Genomic DNA, 13,040 nt, shown 5'->3' with positions numbered 1-13,040 from the left:
CCACTCCATCCACCATACGGGTCAGTCAGCGTGCACCAACCACTCCATCCACCATACGGGTCAGTCAGCGTGCACCAACCACTCCATCCACCATACGGGTCAGTCGGCGTGCACCAACCACTCCCTCCACCATACGGGTCAGTCGGCGTGCACCAACCACTCCATCCACCATACGGGTCAGTCGGCGTGCACCAACCACTCCATCCACCATACGGGTCAGTCGGCGTGCACCAACCACTCCATCCACCATGCGGGTCAGTCGGCGTGCACCAACCACTCCATCCACCATACGGGTCAGTCGGCGTGCACCAACCACTCCATCCACCATACGGGTCAGTCGGCATGCACCAACCACTCCATCCACCATACGGGTCAGTCGGCGTGCACCAACCACTCCATCCACCATACGGGTCAGTCAGCGTGCACCAATCCCTGCATCTATTTCTTCAGTTACATCCTTTAGACTCACTTCTAGCACCACTCAGGAGATAACCCCCTTGATAGGCGCCCTGCTTCACAGATCCACACACAACACATTACAATTCAATATCTTTTTCAGGTGGAAAGCACACACTTTCTGCTCCTCAGACACACAAAACCCCCAAATAAAGCAATTTCTTGTTATTTTCACTTCAAAACAGATCTCCCAGGTATCTCGATCAATCAAGAACCCTCACTGACTAAAGAACAGTCAGAACTAGGCTTGGATTTACTAGACTCCATGACCACTTTACTTCTTGTTTCCCTTTTTGTTTACCACTGTAATCCATTCCTTTTGACTCATCACTCGACGCTCCATCAGCGTAAAAAAACTGCCATGTGCTTTAATCTTCCTGTAATAGATTTAAAGGACAACTCCACCACTTTTCAACCTCATTTTCATTGTCTCCAGCACAATACCAGTGTCAACATACACTACATGTCCTCACATGCTCATATGAAGTTGGTCCCCCCTTTGCTGCTATAACAGCCTCCACTCTTCTGGGAAGGATTTCCACTAGACGGTGGAACATTGCTGCGGGGACTTGCTTCCATTCAGCCACAAGAGCATTAGTGAGGTTGGACACTGATGTTGGGTTAAAAAGTTCTACAAGGTGACATCAAAGTTAAAACATTTTTTCAAACACTATGAGATTCGCAGTGACGTTGGGAGCAAGACAATACCCTCCCTCTGGCTAGAAACTCATTTCAGGTTTTGCAGGTTTTTAAAAACGTTTAATCCTACCCTGTGATGTCACAGAGGAGCATTTGTTGTTCCATTCTTCTTATCTTTTTAACCACAGATCATAAAAACACACCGTTTTCACATAATATTATGTAGACACTGGTTTGGTGCTGATATGATGAATATGAGGTTGAAAAGTGGCAGAATTGCTCATTAACCCTTTACATGGCTGAACTCTTTCTCTCTCTGGTGCTTATTTACAATTGTTTAGAGTTTGGATTGATGGCATAGCATTGGTTTAATGTCAACAATCAGATGTCCTTTCATATTTCTCTGTCTCTCTTTCATTCCTCTTCATTCATTCACTCACTTATTATATTACTCTGTTCTTAATGAATGTGCAGACAGGCAGACAGACAAGGTGCCATAACAGGTGACTTTTTGTAAAGCATGAAATGGATCTTTGATCGTTGTGGTGATGAGACAGCAAACCGCAAAATACTGTAACCAGACCATTTCCATATGATATCAGACTCAGACACCTCAGCTTACCTCCACTATTCCAAACTGATGTCATAGCCGTCACTATTGTAAACATCTGGGACAGCAGGACAACTAGAAATAATGCCAATATTCAACTGGATTTTATTTTAATAAAATCCTGAATGTGACTCCATGCACATCCCAGTTTATTGTAGGTGGATCAACAGAGATATACAGTGCAAACAATACATGAGATAAAAAACAAACAAATTGCTTATATTATCTCACGATCAGAACTTCCACAGAAATGTAACTCCCAGATATGAATCATACCTTGTTATGAGCCTGGAGAGATGTTTTAATATCTTACAATGCTGCTGCATACTGTAGGCTACTCATCATGTCTAACTGATATGATGATGATGATGATGATGACAAACTACAACCACGTCAGTATTCATATTACAGTGAAATGTTCTCTCTAATGTAGGACAACAGATGATTAAATGTGCATATTGTAGTAGATTTTCAAGTTAAAAGTCATTCTTTGTGATTGACAGGAGAGATGATCAGAAGGGCAGAGTTTTTACCACCATCAATAACATTGGGGCTGAAGTATGGATATAGTTTCTCAGTGAAGGTGCAGCCTGTGAAAGAGTAGATATGAGACCTGGCCTCCACATCATAAAAGGAGACCTGACCCTCCTCATAATCCACAAACACCCCCACCTTCTGGGGCTTCTCTCTCAGGGAGAGCAGGACACTGGGGCAAGAAAGAGCCTTGTACTGTTCTCCATTCCCCAGCCAGACAGTCCAGTATCCATTCGTAGGTTTCAGTTGGATAGGCCCTTTCCTGGTGATAGACTCTCTGGCCACTCCTAAATCCCAGTTCGTCTTCCCCTTAACTGTCACCTCATAGTAGAATCTACCTGAGGAGAAGCCCTCCTTTCCCAGGATACAGAGACAGGTAGAAAACCTAACTGGCTTGTCTGGGAGATGTTGTTTTGCGTTTCCATGTTTCACTTGTTTCCCATCCTCAGACATGATAAGTTTGGGATGTGCTGTATCAGGATCCAGAGTCACATCCACATCATACTGCTGTATCCTCTTCAGCTCAGCGTCACACAACTTCTTCACTTCACTCAAAATGGTCTCCTCCACTTGAGACACAGCTCTCCTCACAGTCCCCACACACAGATCACTGTGAACACTGATCTCAGAGCAGTCCTTGGTGGGTGGAGGGGTGCAGAGGGATGGACAGCTCTGTAGGAGGTGGAGGTGGTCCTCAGTGTGTGAGAGCTGCTCCAGTTCAGTGCTTCTCCTCTGTAGCTCAGTGATTTCCTGCTCCAGCTCTTTAATGATCCCTTCAGCCTGCCTCTCTGCTGCTTTCTGCTTCTCCTCAATCACCTCAATGAGCTCAGCCTGGCTTCTCTCAATGGAGCGCACCAGATCAGTGAAGACCTGTACACTGTCTGATATCTCTCTCTCTGCTTCTCTCTTGCTGAGATCTACTGAGTGTTTGATCTCCTGAACCTTCTGCAGTCTCTCCTGGATCATCTGCTGCACTTCTGCCTCAGTCTTCCCCAGTTTAGCCTTCCTCTCTCCATACTCTTCCTCTAGAGGGACAGTGTCATGTGTCATATGGTCTGTTTTCAAGCACAAGACACAAAGACAAGTCTGGTCAGTCCTACAGAACAGCTCCAGGAGTCTCTCGTGCTTCTTACACCTCCTGTCTTCCAGGTTCTCCACAGGGTTGTGTCTCTCAGCTTGTGTCTATTTTAAAACATTTAATTTTTATTTAACTAGGCAAGTCAGTTAAGAACAAATTCTTATTTACAATGACGACCTAGAAACAATGGGTTAACTGCCTTGTTCAGGGACAAAACGACAGATTTTTACCATGTCAGCTCTGGGATTCAATCTAGCAACCTTTTGGTTACTGGCCCAACACTCCAACCACTAGGCTACCTGCCACCCGCCTCTTTAAGGCTGCAACTCTCTGATGAGGCTCCAGGTGAGTCTCACCGTAAGAGGTCAGACACACCAGACAGGACTTGAGGGCCTTGAGCTTCATCCCAGTGCAGAAGTCACAGGGGATGTCTAGGGGTTGAGCAGGGCATTGTTCTAGACTGCTGGTAGCTTTCACTTGAACGGACTTCCTGAACTGAGCAACCATCTCAGAAATGAAAGTATTGATGCGAAGCTCAGGCCTCCTGTAGAATTTCTCCTTACACATTGGACACTGGCACAGGTCACTGGTATCCCAGTATCCACTGATACAGGCCTTACAGAAGTTGTGTCCACATGGAATAGAGACAGGCTCAGTGAACACATCCAGACAGATAGAGCACAGGAACTGCTCTTCAGACAGGAGACTGCTGGAGGAGGCCATATCTAGACAGAGACCAAAGGTGAAACCATATGATTTATAGTTTTTTATCATTTAATCTTTAGAGTCATGGCTTTATTGGATAATACTAATCAATCTTAAAGCATGGTTTTACCTTTAAGTGTGACATTGTAGCCTACTCTCACCATGAGATAATTGTGGGCCTTCAACATTTTCAATAACTTTTCAGTATTAGACCTTTTTCCGCTCTTTACGAACTGCATCAAGATGGACATTAATAATGTGGAAGTTTAGCGATATCCCACTACTAGAAGATTTGTGACAAATTCGTATTGTCATCGCGCCTGTGTTTAGAAAAGTAAAATGTCGCCCTAAATATTTGAACCAAATGATGACAAGTTTTAACATAGGTCTACTGCAGATACAACAGGAGTAAACAGAAACACGATAGTGTCAACTGTCCTCTGTATTCGTGAATCTGTTTGTGGTGTCAAAAGAGGCGAAGTCTACAGTAGAGATTTGTTTAGTTTGAAAAACTTTGCAAGCCTAAATGCCTTTCAAGTTTAGTTTCACTCTCGATATATTTTTGTTTCATTACAACAAAGTGACCTTACAATGCTCCTCCCCACCCAATACTGCCATGTGATTTATCTTCCTGGAACAGAGTTAACCCCTTACATGGCTAAGCTCTCTTTCTCTCCGGTGCTAAATTACAATTGTTTCGTCTGGTTTTAATTTATGGCATAATGGGTTTAATGTCAAGAGTCAGATGCATTATTTACTGACTTCATATTTATTTATCTCTCTCTTTCATACACTAGTTATCTCCTTTATATTCACAATGAATGTCATTCATGTTTTTACAAGTGCAGACAGACAAGGTGCCATAACAGGTGCCTTTATTTGTTAAAAGGTCCAATGCAGCCGTTTTCATCTCAATATCAAATTATTTCTGGGTAACAATTAAGTACCGCACTGAGATTATTTTCAATTACAATGGTCAAAAAGAAACAAAAATAGCTTTTTAGCAAAGGGCAATTCTCAAGTAAGAATTTTTGATAGGACTGTCTGGGAGTGGTCTGAGTGGGGGAAACTGAAAACTAGCTGTTATTGGCAGAGAGGTTTGGAACTCTGTCTTATTGGTCAATTAACTCATTTACCGCCTGTTGATGTCACCTGGCAGGCAAAACAGGCTGACATTTCAGACTGTCTTTTCAAACAACTCACACTAAAAGTGTATTAATCATTTTCACAGTATTATTCCAACCTCAGTGGGGAAATATATATAAAACACAAGAAAATCTAGTTTTTGACTGCACTGGGCCTTTAAGCAGGACAATTTCTATTTGATCATTGTGGTGATGAGACAGCAAAAGCACAAAATTAACAGACCATTTTACACACAACCATATCATCAGGTAGATTTTCCTTTTTTACAAAAAGTATATCCAATTCAATCACATGTTGCAGACACTCTTATCCAGAGCAACTTGTGAGTGAATACATTTTCAGTACTGGTCCCCCATGGGAATTGAACCCACAACCTTGGCGTTGCAAGTGCCATGTCTAACCAACTGAGCCACACGGGACCATTTATTAGTACAATTACATCAACTACCACAAACTGTACATTTCCATATGATATCAACCACAGACCCCATAGCATACTGCAACTGTTCCAAGCTGATTCTATAGACATCACTATTGTAAAACATTTGGGACAGTATTAGATAGAATGACAATTTTATCACTATTCAAATGCATTTTATTTCCTAAAAATCCAGAATTTTACTCCATGCACAGTCTTCATTATAGCTAGTCAGGATCAACAGAGATATACAGTGCAAACAATAACTAGCTACAAACACGCAACATGTAGTGCTGATATGATGTAACGATAAGAACCTCATCTGAAATGTAACTCCCAGATGTAAAGTCATACTTTATAAGTGACATTGTGCAGTGTTGACTGTGTTTGTTGTGTCTGTTTTGTTTGTTAATATTTATTTTTATGTTGTGAAAATTGTATCACAAAAAATACTTTACTATGAGCACAGAGATATTTGGTAATATCTTACATTGCTGCTGGATACTCATCATGAATGTTAATGATTCATTCTAAATTGACAAATGTGACTGGTCCGTTAGATTTTCAATTGAAAACTCACTCTGTCTGATTGACAGGAGAGATGGTCAGAGGGGTAGAGTTTTCACCACCGTCATTATTGCCAGGGTAAAAGTATGGATAGAGTTTCTCAGTGAAGGTGCAGCCAGTGAAAGAGTAGATATGAGACCTGGCCTCCACATCATAAAAGGAGACCTGACCCTCCTCATAATCCACAAACACCCCCACCTTCTGGGGCTTCTCTCTCAGGTGGAGCAGGACCATGGTGCTAGAAAGAGCGTTGTACTGTTCTCCATTCCTCAGCCAGACAGTCCAGTATCCATTCGTAGGGCTCAGTGTGATATCCCCCTTCCTGTTGATAGACTCTCTGGCCACTCCTAAATCCCAGTCAGTCTTCCCCTTGACCGTCACCTCATAGTAGAATCTACCTGAGGAGAAGCCCTCCTTTCCCAGGATACAGGGACAGGTAGAAAACCTAACTGGCTTGTCTGGGAGATGTTGTTTTGCATTTCCATTTTGAACTTGTTTCCCATCCTCAGACATGATGAGGTAGGGATGTGCTGTATCAGGATCCAGAGTCACATCCACATCATACTGCTGAATCCTCTTCAGTTTGACTTCAGGCAGCTTCTCCATCTCTTTATTCAGTGTCTCCTCCAGCTGAGATACAGCTCTCCTCACAGTCCCCACACACATATCACTGTAAACACTGATCTCAGACCAGTCCTTGGTGGGTGGAGGGGTGCAGAGTGATGGACAGTTCTGGAGGAGGTGGAGGTGGTCCTCAGTGTGTGAGAGCTGCTCCAGTTCAGTGCTTCTCCTCTGTAGCTCAGTGACTTCCTGCTCCAGCTCTTTAATGATCCCTTCAGCCTGCCTCTCTGCTGCTTTCTGCTTCTCCTCAATCACCTCAATGAGCTCAGCCTGGCTTCTCTCAATGGAGCGAACCAGATCAGTGAAGACCTGTACACTGTCTGATATCTCTCTCTCTGCTTCTCTCTTGCTGAGATCTACTGAGTGTTTGATCTCCTGAACCTTCCTAAAATGTGTATGCATCTTCTGTTCTACTTCTGCCATCATTTTCCCCAGTTTAGCCATCCTCTCTCCATACTCTTCCTCTAGAGGGACAGTGTCATGAGTCATATGGTCTGTTTTTAAGCACAAGACACAAAGACAAGTCTGGTCAGTCCTACAGAACAGCTCCAGAGGTCTGTCATGCTTCTTACACATCCTGTCTTCCAGGTTCTCCACAGGGTTGATCAGCTTGTGTCTCTTTAAGGCTGGGACTCTCTGATGAGGCTCCAGGTGAGTCTCACAGTAAGAGGTCAGACACACCAGACAGGACTTCAGGGCCTTGAGCTTCATCCCAGTGCAGAAGTCACAGGACACTTCTCCTGGTTTGGCTGGGCGTTGCCCTGGGCTGCTGGTAGCTTTCCACTGAACGGACTTCCTGAACTGAGCAACCATCTCAGAAATGAAAGTATTGATGCGAAGCTCAGGCCTCCTGTAGAATGTCTCCTTACACATTGGACACTGGCACAGGTCACTGGTATCCCAGTATCCACTGATACAGGCCTTACAGAAGTTGTGTCCACATGGAGTAGAGACAGGCTCAGTGAACACATCCAGACAGATAGAGCACAGGAACTGCTCTTCAGACAGGAGACGGCTGGAGGAGGCCATATCTAGACAGAGACCAAAGGTGAAACCATAGCATTTAGTGGAATCAGTCAGCTCTTGATAGATTCAGCTTTAGAGTGGTCAATATTGTCTTACGTGATATTAACAAATCTTGATACATGATGTTACAACATAGATACATCTTATAACTATAGGATAACAAGTGTAACATACAGTAGAATCTGGACAAATAAGTCAATCTACACGGTAAACACAGTAAAGCTTATCTTCGATTTAACTTTCCACGTCAATCTCTCTACTCACCTGTATGTTTTCGTGGATGATATCTCTGTCCTTCCTGTTTGTTGTGTCAAAGGCTAGGAGAGTCAGAGTATAGTCTGAACGTATTGCTGTTTAATAGACTTCTGATGTGCTGGATAGTTTGGTCCCGTACACAATATACTGTGTCTCTACTTTAGTTTCAGTTCAGCAAAGTGACGTTAATTATGCTCCTCCTCACCAGATACTGCTGAGTGATTCTCTTCCTGGAACAGTTAACCCTTTACATGGCTCAACTTTAACTGATCATTTTAAATGTCATACTGATTAAAACAGTATTGAATAAACCAGGACTAAAGTCAATACAGCTTTCACATTACTCTTCCGAGAATCACAATGTTTCAATCACTGCAGTCAACACACACTGTGTAGAGGACTGAGGGCAGTCTGTCTCTGAACCTCGCTGCTCTCCACTCCCACAGCCAGCATTCAAAGGCCACGCAGGCACCAATCAAACACACACACATACACACCTGCACCACAGCACCAGCTCCCATCAGACTGCCATGAGAAAACACAATACATTCTGGAGGAAGAATCTCGTTTTCATACTAATCTCACCTGTAATTGCCCCTCCTCTCTTCCTTCTCTCTCTGTATTATAGAACCAGGAACCACCTGTAACTCCCCCTCCTCTCTTCCCTCTCTCTCTGTATTATAGAACCAGGAACCACCTGTAACTCCCCCTCCTCTCTTCCCTCTCTCTCTGTATTATAGAACCAGGAACCACCTGTAACTCCCCCTCCTCTCTTCCCTCTCTCTCTGTATTATAGAACCAGGAACCACCTGTAACTCCCCCCCCCTCTCTTCCCTCTCTCTCTGTATTATAGAACCAGGAACCACCTGTAACTCCCCCTCCTCTCTTCCCTCTCTCTCTGTATTATAGAACCAGGAACCACCTGTAACTCCCCCTCCTCTCTTCCCTCTCTCTCTCTGTATTATAGAACCAGGAACCACCTGTAACTCCCCCTCCTCTCTTCCCTCTCTCTGTATTATAGAACCAGGAACCACCTGTAACTCCCCCTCCTCTCTTCCCTCTCTCTCTCTGTATTATAGAACCAGGAACCACCTGTAACTCCACCTCCTCTCTTCCCTCTCTCTCTGTATTATAGAACCAGGAACCACCTGTACTCCCCCTCCTCTCTTCCCTCTCTCTCTGTATTATAGAACCAGGAACCACCTGATATGAACACTGCTCTGTGGCCACACACACTATAAACCCAGACAAGGTTACTGTTTTATGGGGTAAAACCATATTTTCCACAGAGGGCAGACCAGGCGGTATGAGTTTTCCATGATGCCATTTATGAGGAGCAAGACCAGACAGAGAGCTGCCTGAAACCCTATTACAGAGAAACAGTGTAACAAGGCTTCAGGTCAGTGAAATCCCATGAGAGGGCAGAGAGAAAAAGATGGGAGAGTGGGAAGAAAAGAGGAGAGTGATTGGAGAGTGGGAAGAAAAGAGGAGAGTGATTGGAGAGAGGGAAGAACAGAGTGAGAGTAGAGAGGGAGAGGGGAGGAGAGGGAGAGGGTGCTCTGTTGAAAGGGAGCAATGTCTATGGCAGCAGCACAACACAGGAAGTTTCCACTGTCTCCGACCAGACAACACAGATACATACTGTATACACACACCAGCATAGCCACGCACCAGCACAGTGGCGCTGGCACACACACACACACACACACACACACACACACACACACACACACACACACACACACACACACACACACACACACACACACACACACACACACACACACACACACACAGACTAAGTGAAGTGACACTAAAACCACAACCTGCATGGCGGATTTAGATAAGAGGAGTGTGAGATGTAAAATACCTCCACTATCCCATCTCTCTCTACTTCAAGAAAATGTTGCAGTTATAAAGCAAATTTGCTGCAATTCTACTCATTTTAATATGGGTAGATTTCTTTGGGGTGCAGTTTTACAGCTAATCTCCTGCAATTCTACACAAAAATGTTAGCTGACATGAGTTAATTGAGTGACTGTCAGTGACTAACGAAAAAAAAAATCTAAACAAATTGTAACCAAATTCGGAAATTGCACCTTGTGTATTCTACTAGTCCAACAGTAAGTTGAGCCCCTGAGTGAAATTAATTATATATGGTACGGATAAAAGGATTGACAGTCCATGATGTCAGCATCACCATAATTTGAAGCTATAGGCTACATTGTGGTTTACTAGACATAAATTGTTTACAAAAAATGGAGTAAACCAATATAGTATTATGAGGTTATCAACGATATTATTCAATAATCAATGGATATAGAGCAGGGCTCTCTGTAAGTTTTAACTCCAACCCTGTTCCTGGAGAGCTAGCGTCATGTAGATTTTCACTCCAACCCTGTTCCTGGAGAGCTAGCGTCATGTAGGTTAACTCCAACCCTGTTCCTGGAGAGCTACCGTCATGTAGGTTTTAACTCCAACCCTGTTCCTGGTGAGCTACCGTCATGTAGGTTTTCACTCCAACCCTGTATCTGGAGAGCTACCGTCATGTAGGTTTTAACTCCAACCCTGTTCCTGGGGAGCTACCGTCATGTAGGTTTTCACTCCAACCCTGTTTCTGGAGAGCTACCGTCATGTAGGTTTTCACTCCAACCCTGTTCCTGGAGAGCTACCGTCATGTAGGTTTTCACTCCAACCCTGTTTCTGGAGAGCTACCGTCATGTAGGTTTTCACTCCAACCCTGTTCCTGGAGAGCTACCGTCATGTAGGTTTTAACTCCAACCCTGTTCCTGGAGAGCTACCGTCATGTAGGTTTTCACTCCAACCCTGTTCCTGGAGAGCTACCGTCATGTAGGTTTTCACTCCAACCCTGTTCCTGGAGAGCTACCATCATGTAGGTTTTCACTCCAACCCTGTTCCTGGAGAGCTACCGTCATGTAGGTTTTCACTCCAACCCTGTTCCTGGAGAGCTACCGTCATGTAGGTTTTCACTCCAACCCTGTTCCTGGAGAGTTACCGTCATGTAGGTTTTCACTCCAACCCTGTTCCTAGAGAGCTACCGTCATGTAGGTTTTCACTCCAACCCTGTTCCTGGAGAGCTACCGTCATGTAGGTTTTAACTCCAACCCTGTTCCTGGAGAGCTACCGTCATGTAGGTTTTCACTCCAACCCTGTTCCTGGAGAGCTACCGTCATGTAGGTTTTCACTCCAACCCTGTTCCTGGAGAGCTACCGTCATGTAGGTTTTCACTCCAACCCTGTTCCTGGAGAGCTACCGTCATGTAGGTTTTAACTCCAACCCTGTTCCTGGAGAGTTACCGTCATGTAGGTTTTCACTCCAACCCTGTTCCTGGAGAGCTACCATCATGTAGGTTTTCACTCCAACCCTGTTCCTGGAGAGCTACCGTCATGTAGGTTTTAACTCCAACCCTGTTCCTGGAGAGCTACCGTCATGTAGGTTTTCACTCCAACCCTGTTCCTGGAGAGCTACCGTCATGTAGGTTTTAACTCCAACCCTGTTCCTGGAGAGCTACCGTCATGTAGGTTTTCACTCCAACCCTGTTCCTGGAGAGCTACCGTCATGTAGGTTTTAACTCCAACACTAATCCAGAGCAACTGATTCTAATAATTACCTGGTTGATAAACTGAATGAGTTTAGTTACAACTGGGGATGAAACGAAAACCTACAGGAGGGTAGCTCACCAGGAACAAGGTTGGAAAGCCCGGATATAGATAATTAATCACAATTTTCAAACACAATTGTGGCCCTTTAGAGTATTGCTTTTAATGCACTCTTGATAATCTGCAACAATTGCCACCTTCTCATGGATATTGTTAAAAAGAGAGGTTGAGAGATGTCCCACCAAAATATTGGTGAGAAAGATACTTTATGCTAAGGGCATTGCACTAGTGTTTAACCAAAGGATGACAAATTGAACAGCAGATACAACAGGAGAAACTGTAAACATGATAAAGTGCCACCTGTCCTCTGCACTCACTCTTTGTGGATCAGTGCTTTCTGTTTGTGATGTCAAAAGAGACCCAAGACCAGAGACGTAGACTTCTGCAGATATTTATTTAGTTTGAAAGATAATTGTCTTTCCATGTTAGTTTCACTGTTGAGGGAAAGTTTGTTTGTTTCACCAGCAAAGTGACATTAAAATCATCCTCCTTGATTTTCTTCTTCTTCTATACACATTACAATTCAATATCTTTTTCAGGTGGAAAGCACACACTTTCTGCTCCTCAGACACACAAAACCCCTAAATAAACCAATTTCTTGTTATTTTCACTTCAAAACAGATCTCCCAGGTATCTCGATCAATCAAGAACCCTCACTGACTAAAGAACAGTCAGAACTAGGCTTGGATTTACTGGACTCCATGACCACTTTACTTCTTGTTTCCCTTTTTGTTTACCACTGTAATCCATTCCTTTTGACTCATCACTTGACGCTCCATCAGCTTTAAAAAACTGCCATGTGCTTTAATCTACCTGGAATAGAGTTAAAGGACAATTCCACCACTTTTCAACCTCATTTTCATTGTCTCCAGCACAATACCAGTGTCAACATACACTACATGTCCTCACATGCTTATATGGAGTTGGTCCCCCCTTTGCTGCTATAACAGCCTCCACTCTTCTGGGAAGGATTTCCACTAGATGTTGGAACATTGCTGCGGGGACTTGCTTCCATTCAGCCACAAGAGCATTAGTGAGGTTGGACACTGATGTTGGGTTAAAAAGTTCTACACGGTGACATCAAAGTTAAAACATTTTTTCAAACACTATGAGATTCGCAGTGACGTGGGGAGCAAGACAATACCCTCCCTCTGGCTAGAAACTCATTTCAGGTTTTGCAGGTTTTTAAAAACGTTTAATCCTACCCTGTGATGTCACAGAGGAGCATTTGTTGTTCCATTCTTCTTATCTTTTTAACCACAGATCATAAAAACACACCGTTTTCACATAATATTATGTAGACAC

At 43.7% G+C, this 13,040-nt stretch overlaps 2 protein-coding genes across 3 annotated transcripts in view; both read right to left on the bottom strand.

Annotated features, from left to right (window-relative positions):
* The window catches only part of LOC115180019 (carbohydrate sulfotransferase 11), a 124,111-nt gene that overhangs the window by 40,462 nt on the left and 70,609 nt on the right, over window positions 1-13,040 (bottom strand). The gene's annotated exons all lie outside the window — the stretch shown is intronic.
* Window positions 4,881-8,212, bottom strand: LOC115180017 (E3 ubiquitin-protein ligase TRIM39-like). The gene is made up of 2 exons (XM_029741879.1): window positions 8,065-8,212; window positions 4,881-7,805 (listed from the first exon to the last, which is right to left on the bottom strand). The coding sequence occupies exon 2, from the start codon at window positions 7,801-7,803 to the stop codon at window positions 6,163-6,165; it is 1,641 nt and encodes a 546-aa protein (XP_029597739.1). The 5' UTR covers window positions 7,804-7,805; window positions 8,065-8,212; the 3' UTR covers window positions 4,881-6,162.

The sequence above is a fragment of the Salmo trutta genome, chromosome 40 (assembly GCF_901001165.1).
Source record: "Salmo trutta chromosome 40, fSalTru1.1, whole genome shotgun sequence".
Lineage (NCBI taxonomy): Eukaryota > Metazoa > Chordata > Actinopteri > Salmoniformes > Salmonidae > Salmo > Salmo trutta.
The sequence above is the reverse complement of the archived record's forward strand: the minus strand, read 5'-3'. Positions and strand labels throughout refer to the sequence as shown.

Excerpts from the sequence above, each read along its gene's own strand:
- LOC115180017 (XM_029741879.1), bottom strand. The coding sequence starts at position 7,803 with ATGGCCTCCTCCAGCCGTCTCCTGTCTGAAGAGCAGTTCCTGTGCTCT.